The sequence below is a fragment of the Lygodium microphyllum genome, chromosome 21, assembly GCF_053477565.2.
Source record: "Lygodium microphyllum isolate KBCC chromosome 21, Lygodium_microphyllum_v1.1.10, whole genome shotgun sequence".
Taxonomy (NCBI): domain Eukaryota; kingdom Viridiplantae; phylum Streptophyta; class Polypodiopsida; order Schizaeales; family Lygodiaceae; genus Lygodium; species Lygodium microphyllum.
The window spans coordinates 29,847,849-29,858,549 of NC_141155.1; the positions used below are offsets into that span (position 1 = coordinate 29,847,849).

The 10,701-nt window shown below is 40.8% G+C and overlaps 1 protein-coding gene across 2 annotated transcripts; it reads right to left on the minus strand.

Annotated features, from left to right (window-relative positions):
• Window positions 1-1,613: 1,613 nt before the first annotated feature.
• Window positions 1,614-6,362, minus strand: SPT16 (global transcription factor C). 2 transcript variants are annotated; one of them, XM_087661249.1, is made up of 2 exons: window positions 6,178-6,362; window positions 1,614-5,723 (listed from the first exon to the last, which is right to left on the minus strand). In XM_087661249.1, exon 2 carries the CDS (start codon window positions 5,706-5,708, stop codon window positions 2,529-2,531), a length of 3,180 nt encoding a protein of 1,059 aa, XP_087517375.1. In that variant the 5' UTR covers window positions 5,709-5,723; window positions 6,178-6,362; the 3' UTR covers window positions 1,614-2,528. The 2 variants fall into 2 exon arrangements, with proteins under 2 accessions (XP_087517375.1, XP_087517374.1); XM_087661248.1 differs by having other exon boundaries at window positions 1,614-5,732.
• Window positions 6,363-10,701: the final 4,339 nt, after the last annotated feature.

Below are 10,701 nucleotides of genomic sequence, written 5' to 3' on the forward strand. Positions count from 1 at the left end.
TTCAAAGAGTCGTTTCAAGGGATTTATCAAAAGTTTGATCACAATGGTGACATCAAAACGTCATTGATTCTACACAAAAATTTACACAAGTACACCTAGGAGCCAATACAACATTATATTTTGATTTGTTTCTTTTTCTTTTTGGGTTTAATTATCCATATGGCTATGTAACTATGAAATCTGCAATTCCATAATGGAGGATGAAAGACCATGGAGTTTACCATGGGAATAGTAAAACCCATGATATGGTCCTATGAGGCTATTTTTCTAAGATTTGAGATCCTAAGTTGACTACACATACCGCTTACAAATTATCTAAATTGAGGAAGTTCATTTGTAACGAACAAGTAAAACAAATTTGCAAGTAAAGAAAATTGTATTAACGAATTCATTCAGCCAAGAAAACATGAACTCAACTACCACACTTTAGATCATTTACCCCTTTAAGCACCCCGCAGAACTCATCTTATGCCAATAAGAGAAATCAAGTTTGTCAAGATGCCAACTCATAAGATGGGGTGATGGATAGCATTTCCAAAGGCACACAAACAAAGCAATTGGGTTTGCCATTCCTATGGCCATAAGACTTGCAATACAATATATTGCAAAGATAGATTATGTGCCACATTTTTTAAAGCATATGCTATATTAAATAGAATGACAAAGGAGGAATTGCTTCCCCATATCTTGTCCCCATTGATTTCTAGCACAAGGCTAGACTAGCATCTCTCAAAGCATCAATTTCTCACATTGCTTGTCTAGCTAAATTGTAAGGGAGTCTAATCCTCCTTTTGAAATAACAATATCTGAGCCTTTTCTTGAGGAAACATTGTTTATGGCCACCATTCACGATCTAGAATTGTTATGATCATATGGTCTTCCATGCCACATGAATTGATCCAACAATAGACCACAGCACTACTCAGATTGATAACACTATAATTTTCATTCTCCATCCTTCCACTTATAGCATATTACAAGGTCCCCTCAATATAGAACAACTGTTCTCACTGAAAGAAACGAACCAAAATAAAAATTGAATGTGGATATGCGGTTTGAGGTGGACCAAGAACAAAGTTGCAAACACATGGAACAATGAGGTGGACCAAGAACAAAGTTGCAAACACATGGAACAATGAAAAGACTTCATTGGTGTAGTAAGATTATTCACTTGCAGTAATAAGCATATCCATGTAACAACCCTGACCTGATCTAGAAACACCATCCGATTCCAATTTACTCTTAAATAGTTTGATGTTATCTCAATTACTCGTGCATACAAGTTAGTATGGACCCGCATGTAGGTCATCCAGATATGGAATCTGGCCATTGTTACTCTTGGCTCCAAATTCCAACTACGAATTTTCTTTATAATAATCATTGGATTTCGTGCCAAAAATTTCTAGTTGAAAGTCCAAATTTTAGACACATTAAGACAATGAAAACAATAGTTTCCTAAATCAATGTGTTCATGAAAGAACCTTACCTTCTATAGATGTCTAAAAAACATCTGTAAACAAGCATCGGAAACCCTTGGTCTTCTACAACCAACTAGTGCGAAGCTTCATTACCTAGAAGATAAAGTGGAGCACTAGATCATTACTGCTCACCACTATCCAATGAAAACTCTATTAGGGCATCAGCCAATGTGGAGTGAAATATTAATGTACTGCCTTTCTTGCTGAGCAAATCAGTGCCACATCCCATGTCACTACCATGGAGTTTGCGTGTACACTTTTACTCCAACAACATGTTGGTGCTCTCTATGGAAATGGGGGGATCGATAGTTTAAGATCCCAGATACTTCAAAAATATAAGATGGGCACTAGCAGATTCATCAATCCTTTACCTATTGCAGTAGTAGATGGGAAGGCATGAAGAATCTGAGTACTACACTAGGGAGTAGATAAGACCCCATAAAAATTGACACCTAACACCTTCTGAGAATATACAGAGATAAGCCAAGGTGAATGCACTCTGACCACTGATAGGAGGGTACTACATCAAAAACTGGACACAGATGTTTTCAGGTTCAGGACTCGGGAAGAGGGGGGAGGTCAAGAGGGGGGATGATGTATGGAACTAGTTTGAGATAATTGCTTCAGCCAAGGAAACCTCGCACCAAAAGCATCTTCATTCCCAGTGTATGATACCAGTAAAACATCAATTCAACAACCATTCAAAAATACTTCACAATGTCCTATGGCAATTTCAGACCACATGGAAAATATTTACAGAATCAAGAAGGGAGGACCAGTTAGAAGGAGATTTCAGCCAGATATCCAAGCTGGCACTGAGGCCCTACATTAGCCCTGAGACATCAAAAATCCTATTATATAATTGCCTGCTTAAATGTTGTTTAGCATGGCACGTTTAACATTGGACATGATCTGCAAGTACGATCTGCAAGTACTCCATTCGAAAGTCTCCAACAAGACAACTTGAAGCACTCATTTCAATCAAACCTTGGTAGCTCGACGATTGTCGCAGTTAGACCAAGCACTTCAGTCTAGAAACACTTATTTGCATCACCTCACCTTGGTTTTCTTCAAAGGCTGTCTAGAATCTCTGATGTCAGGGGCTCGGGCTTTACCTGCAGCTTTTGCCTTTCTTCTTCTCCTGTCTTCCTCACTGTCAGATTCGTCCCCTTTCTCCTTGTCTTCCTTCCTTGCTTCTGCCTCAAGTTCATCCCATGTCTTACCCTCCTCCTCCTCTGAATCTTCCTCCTCCTCTTCATCATCCTCTGATTCCACAACCGACTCGTCATCTGAATCTTCATCTTCAGATTCAGAAGCCTCTTCCACATCAGAGGGCTGATATCCTTCATCTGATTCCTCAGAATTTTCAGAATCCGAGTCACTCACCTCCATATTTAGAAATTCCCAACCACCATCCTCAATGAATTTCTCTGGGTCATCCAAGATTGTCTTTAAGATGGGACGCCAGTTGAGATTCATCCTGCTCTCATAGTACTTGATGTTCATGGAGTTCATCCACTCCTTAATGCCATCAAGTGATGCAGAAGGGATTGCATCAATCCTAAGAACATCCCGCTTGAAATCCTTGAAGACAATGGTCATATCAAAGGCTTTCTGGCCTAGACCAACTCTCTCCAAATTAACTATCTCAATATCATTTAGAGTGATCACCAAAAAGGGCTGCTCTATAAGTTCAACCAAGCAGTTAACAGTTGGAACAATAAAAGCCGAAGCTTTGTGAGGAACCCCATGGAACCCAAGCTCCCGAAAAGGCACATCAAACTCCAGATCCAGATCTTTAAACTGAGGCTGGTCCCATAGTTCGGACACTCTCTTCACAAAAAGGTTAAACTCATTGTTGATCTTATTTTTCCTATCCCTTTCCTGCTGCTCTTCCTCAATCTCATCTGGATCGTATGTGCTGCGTCTTCCCCCACCAAGTGTCTGAACTACCTCCATTACCTCAACAAAGAATTGCACATCCTTGGTCTTCTTGTTTCCAACCATGATAAAGTTATGCAAGTGGAAGTGTAGTAGCGTGATCATTTCCTTTTCAGCTGGCTGAAAGAATGCATGCTTGATGTTCCTGTACATTATATCAACCTTCTCATCTGGTTTCATAGTGGCATATCTGAACCCATTTATGTGTGCCTCTAATGATCCAGAAAGCTTCCGTCCTTTTCCACCAAAGACAGGCCTTATCCATAGATCTGACAACCTAATAGGTTTGCCTTTTGACAACTGGAGTCTTTCTTGAGTCACTAAAGTAGCCCTCTCTGCCTTCTCTGATTCCCTTTGTGCAACCTGGCGCCTTAACGTCTTGATCAGCTGAACTACCTGGTTAGTGTGCCTCACATCACTGGATCTAAATGATACCTCCTTCAGATAGATTGCACCAGGGAATTTTTGTGATGCCAGGTCAGTGGCAGAGTATCCAGCTCCAGGGACATTGAAGATGATTCGAATGAATGAATGGCCGCCATCTTGCTGGCTGGTAACACTCTTGACAGTAGCAATATGGAATGGAACCATAAGACCATACACAGGTAGAAGAATAGATTCATTTTTCTGATCCACCTGAATCATCAACTCTTTTGAAAAGGGGATGTCATCTACATTCCGATAAGCTATTAAGTCCCCTGTAGTCCTGAGAGTGCCTTGGCCATCACCTTGCCCTAAACCTCCAGCTGCAAGCCTCCTAGCAGTCTCTTCATTTTTCTGCCTAGCTAGCTCTGCTTGATGCTGCCTTCTAACCTCTTCCTTTGTCATTTCCTGGTTGTCAGAGCGCAAAGTTGCTTTTGCTAGTGGAGCTTCAACCCCATTGCTTGTTGATTTCTTTGGTTTGGACTTCTCCTCCACTTCCTCTTCTTCTTCTTCCTTAAAAGAATACGCTATGTCATCATATGACTTGGAGCAATTTGATGTCGCAAGCTCTGGTCCTTTTTCCCTGACAACAACGGTGTCTGCAAGTAAGAGGGAGAAAGTTTGTGTCTTCGGATCCTTGGAGTTCATCTGCAAATTTTGCAGGCCAACGTTCACGTTGAAAACCATACCCAGCTTCACGATCCTTTCATTCTTGGCATTCAGACTCAGCCCAGACTCCCTAAATTCAATGCCAATGCCAGTTCCTACAGTTTTGGTTAGATGTGGTAAAAACTCCCTGCCATCTGTTTCAATAACCTTGTAAGCCGCTTTGTATGCTGCAGAAACAGGATTACCAGGCTTCAGTGCATTTAAAGCAGCATCATGAGCCTTCTGAAGCACATTATAGGCTCTTTCTTGGTAAGAGTCTGCATCTATGAGGTAGCTTCTAGCAACATTAGCACAGTAGCTGTTATACCTAGCACCAATAGCACAAATTATTACTCCAAGGGCATCATAATACAGGGGATCTTCATTGCTGATAGCACTTGGTCTAAGGTCAAATACCCCACCGCTCTGGAAAACAGGAGGGTAGCAGATATCCACATTATCCGACTTCAACTTCACTTTGGCCCTACTGGGATCAATGACAGCCTTCTCTGTGTCATCCATGAGTTCAGCATGTGTGATCGTCTTTTCTTCATCAATAACTACCTCAAGCTTGGGCACGACATAGTTCTGTAGAACAGATGCACATAGAAATGATGCTTTCCTGATATTTTGAATTTCCACCTCATCTTTTACTGCAAATAGTTCAGAGAAGCCACCCGACACATCCACCAACTTAAACCCTGATTCTTTCAGTAAATTAGTCCACATTTCCATAAGAGGCCCCTCAGGACTTTCTTTAGCAAGCCAACCTATAACTCCAGATGCAGGTTTCTTGACAGTAGCAACTGCATCAAGAATGGCCCGCATCTTACTAGCACCATCCTCATCCCGACCCTTAGCATGGATGACTATTTCTACTCCAAACAACCTCTTTGAAGATCGCTGAAGATCCTCAAGTAGCAAAGCCTTCTTATGACTGCAAAGAACTTGAATTTGCCCTTGTAAGAAGACCAGCACAGTCTCAGGAAACTCATAACCAAGAAGCCAAGTATGTAGAGCAGATGATTTCAAGTAGCGAAGATCTTCAGAAGGTGGAGGTGTAATGATAGCCAGTGCATCTGCTCCACCCCAATGCTCTTGTTTAAAGTCCTGCCAACAAGTATAAAGGGCCTTCAATCTCTTTCCAAACGTCTCAAGATTGATCTCGTACTTCTTGGCAGCACCGGCCTTGGTATCACCGTTCTTCACGTCAGCCATGGCTTCACTGACACTCTGGAAGATCTAAGGGCAAACAAATCAAAAAATCAGAGCTAGTGATTAAACTTGCATACGTAAGCTTCGAACAAATTAAATTGAGGTTCCTGACAGAAAAAAACCCTAGCCTGCAGTTGAAGAAGGCGGCCACACAAAGATGGCTCTTGCTACATGCAACACATGAAAAAGAGGAAAGAAGACTTAAAATAAACAGAACTCTCAAAGAAAGGAAGTCCGCAAAGTGGCCGGAACAGACCAGTAATGCGGGTATAGCCAGAAACCCTAGATAGCGGCCAGAAACCCTAGACAGTAGAAGAATTCATTCTCTGAAAACCCTATGTACTCAACATTCGACAACAAAACAAGCAAGGCAAGCCTCATTCCGGCACAGGCCGAAAAAGATGAAACCCTAGAAGGAAGCAAGTGGAAACGCAACCTTAGTCTGCAAGCTGTGGTACGATGAACGGCTTACCGAATGTGTCGCGAGGCAGGCAATGGGAAGGGGGAGTCTTCCCGAGCAAGAGGGTCATCTCCCGTCGGTCCCGAGCTCCTTCAGGCACAGAGGTCACAGTGAGAACAGCAGGAGGAAGAGGAAGGAGGAGGAGGAGGAGGGGGAGGAGGAGGAATAGGAAGAGAAGATGGGAACTTTGAAGAGGGAGGGAAAGTGAGGTCTGTCGATATGTCGTAATAAATATATTTTCTCCTTTCTTTTATTACTATTACTATTATTATTATTATTATTATGTGAATTTGCATTTTGTCTTGCAGGCGATTGTTTGATTGTCCCGGACTTTTGGACCCGGCCCGGCGCCCTCTCTCTTTTGTCGTCCCGGGCAGCCAGTGTAAAACCATTATTATTAAACAACAATATTAGACGTGCGTAGATATTTTATGTTATTCTGAGAATAAGAAACTTACATGGACTTAGCCAAATACATTGAGTATTTTATCTAAGTCCCAAGGATCCATTTTCCAAAACATACATGATGAGTTCTCAGACCACCTAGCTTTATATGCTTCTGAATTCCAATTGATACTGATATCTTCTCCATCAAATGTTCTCTTGTTTCTAGCTTGCCATTTAGCTTGCAAACCAAAAGCCCTCACTTTGTCCATGGTATTAATCCAAAAATGCATGCCTCCAAGCTAATGTTGCTTAAGCCCTAAAAGCCCGAGTGTGACAGGATGTCCTTCCACACCTCTCTAGCTACACATCCGTTTGACGAAAGATGCCTAAGTAGTTCCATCTCACCACAACCACATTTTCCATCAAATAAGCCTCCCTTCATGAGTTTTTCTACAAGGAAGAAAGCACCCATGATTATTTTTATTCAAAAACTATGTGTCTCAGAGGAAGTTTGAGAATCCATACATTCTTGCAAGCAAATCCTAGTGTCTCATATACCAACTTGCCAAAGAACTCTAATTTTCCATCCATCCATGTTGGGTTGTCATAGTCTCCAGCTTTTACTATTCAAATATTTGCTAAAGGTCTCTTTCAACTTGTCGACCAAGATTGGCATAGGATTGATTTATACTCACCATCTTTCAATATGGAAGGACACTACATTCCATGCTAGTTCTAAAGGGTTTAGAAAGACCATTTATTTGTTCTTTCTCCTAAAACATTACCAATGTACCATCTTACTTTATCCATTCACTGACCTTAGACAATCCATGTTTTGCTAATGTTCTTTCCCTTCTTATAAGTGACAAGGGCTAATGGGGGACGAATAGCCCACATCCAAAAGGAATTTTCTCGAGATCCATCTTCATCTTCCTTGCCTTATTTGTGTTGGCCTATGATGCAACTCTTCAATCTCGTATAATACTTTTGATTAATCCATTTGCTTTAACCACCAAGAGAGCTTGGGATAGTGCAATATCCCTACTTTCCAATCCCCTTACCAAGCTGAATCTCATGTTATCATGGTATAGAACTTCAGCCATTATTATCACCCATGGCATCTCCTACTCCCAAAATCTTTTCAATAGTTTCATCCTTCCTTTCAACATCTCTTGAGGTAGATCCAATAACTATACACCACCCTTCTCCATTCCCTTTTTCAAGGTATTAATTGCAATTGGTGAAGTATATCTCACACAGAAAGGCCATGCTATTAATGACAGCTACCAATTTTCGTTCTCAAGTATCCAATTGGTTTTGCTTGCATTCGTAGCTCCTACACCCAGTGGTGGCTAGATTTTCCCTTTCCAACCCAAACGAGCTAAGTCCTTCTCAATGAAATTGATCAATGAGGACTTTTGTAGGTTGATTTTGAATCAAGAAGCTTTTTAATATAGTTCCATAATAGCCATTACCTTCTTGAGATCTTCCTTTTTATCTTCCAAAACCATGAGTAAGATTATTGTATGTGATTCTAATCATTTTGCTTTTACCAACAAGCTTTTCTAGCATATGCAAAACAAGAAATGGGTCCCAATAGCAAATAGGAGTGGACTTAATGGACATCCTTAGTGCATGAAGGGAGTGAGCCCTAAGTGGAAGTACACAAGCGGAAGCAAGAGCTATGGTGGAAGGAGCAAGAGCGAGACACACAGAGAGAGAGAGAGAGAGAGAGAGAGAGAGAGAGAGAGAGAGAGAGAGAGAGAGAGAGAGAGAGAGAGACCTCAAATGTGGGAACTCCAACACTCACAATGTGTGACTGGCCTTCCCTTATTCAAATGTTACTGAAAGAATAAAGAATGAAGTGACGATAATGGCATTCACACCTTTACACCCAATGATCTCTCATTTAAAGGCAAATGTGACTCAAGTGGGGAGTGAAAAGAAAAGAAAAAAAGTACAACATGTATGTATAGTACAACAAGAGGAGGAATAGATGCCATCTCATCTAATATCCATCAACCTTCTAAGGAAGGAAAAATGCTCCGCTGAGAGACTTTTCATGAGTAGATTTAGAGGATTTTACTTAGTTGAGATCTTGACAAGGTCAACAAACTCATCCTCAACAACCTCTTGAATGAAGTGGTAATGTACCTCAATGTGCTTCGTGATAAAAGACTTTCTAGATATACTCCTTTTGTGACTTATAAAGGAGCCCCTTAGAGCAATCATGCATGATACACATCCCCATATCCATCTCAAAGCTCTTCTTGAGCTGAGTTTTCAAGGCATCCAACTTATCACGAGCTCTCCTAGCAATAAGCATATCACACACATAGAGTACCAAAATTATAAGGCTTCCATCATAAGCCTTGTTTATGTATAAACACAAATCCATAGCACTATGGCTATATCCATGTTTGTGATTTCATAAAAGCATCAAACTTGTGGTACCGTCCCCTAGGTGTCTACTTAAGGCTATAAAGGCTCTTTCTCAACTTGCACCCTAGGTGTTCCCTACCTTTTTCCTCAAAGCCCTTAGATTGTTGCATATAAATCTTATTATGCAAGTCCCCATATAGAACAATTTTTACATCCATTTGATAAAGGTCCAAATCTAATTGTGCAACCAATTCTAATAGTACCAAGTGTATGGTTGCCATCTTGACCATAGGAAAAGACTTCATTGAAGTCAACATCATGTTCTTGCTTAAAACCCTTAGCTACCAATCTAGCCTTATAAGTGGACTTAGAGCATATTGGGATACTTTTCAACTTGTATACCTACTCATATGGCAATGCCTTTTTTCCACTAGGCAAAGGAACCAAATTCTACATATGGTTTTCATGCAAAGAGTCAAACTCTAATTGCATAGTCATGTTCCATGAGTGACTATTATCTGTGCATATGGCCTCATCACAAGAGAGAGGCTCACTTGCATCTATCACCAAAACATAATCCATGGAGGACGTAAAGTGCTCAGACTGACATCTAACTCTAGTAAAGCATCTCAAAGTATGCTGATCTTGCACAACATGCAAACCCTCAGCCACTAGAACATCAACTACTACAAGCTGTTTAGTCGGCTATATGGGAGTAGGAGGCTCCTCTTAAAGATCACCCTGCATACCTTAACAACCTGCTCAAGCTACTTATACATCTTTTTCTCATAGAAAACTACATCATGGTTGTAGATAACCTTGTGAGCTTGCAGATCCTGTAGGCAATAGCCCATCTCACTTGCATCCCCATAACCAAGCAAGATGCATTGTAGAGACTTAGGATCCCACCTAATTGCACTTGTCTTGGGGTACATGGCATAATGCCTCAACCAAAGACGCACAAACGAGCATACGATGAAGGTTTTTTAGTCCATACCTCCTTTGCAACCTGGCAATAATCAATAGCAAAAGTGTATAGTAGTAGTAACTACCTTAGCCCAAAAGTGCTACAATGGCTAAGCGACTCTCTCATGAATCGTCTTATTCATGTATTTGGTGGCAATACCATTTTGGGAAGGTGTATAAGAGGCAATCAACTAATGCTTAATACCTTGCTCATCACAAAACTGCTCAAAAGCTTTCGAGACATACTTAGCCCCATTATCTATCCCTAGGCATTTTAACGTATACCCAAACTAGTTCTCAATAAGATCAAGCCAATGCTAAAAGGTAGACAAGACACCCGATTTTTGCTTGATAGGGTAAGCCCAGACCTGATGTGAGTAATCATCAATGAACATGACAAAGTACTTCGCACCACCTAGTGAATTTGATAGGGCATGGGACCACATACATCCGAATAAACAAGAGCCAAAGGCTCACTCATGCACTTCATTACTAGACTTCTTATGCGTACTACATATCTACCTGCCATATAAACAATGATCACAAGACTCAAAACACTTATAGTCTAGGGGCAAAAGATATAGCAAAGTGGTAAGCATTTTTATCCTTTTAAAGACATATGGCCAAGGCAATGATGCCAAAGAGATACATATAGAACCATAGCCACTACTAGAATATGGTCAACTAACCCAAATACAATCAAGGAATAGAGGGTGCAATAATAATATTTCCACTCGTAATCTTCCATAAGGAATCACCAAAAGAGACAAAATAACTTGCACCATTCAAGGTGCCAGTAGA

What these genes read in the sequence shown, in the direction of transcription:
- SPT16 (XM_087661249.1), bottom strand. Translation starts at nt 5,708, where the DNA reads ATGGCTGACGTGAAGAACGGTGATACCAAGGCCGGTGCTGCCAAGAAG.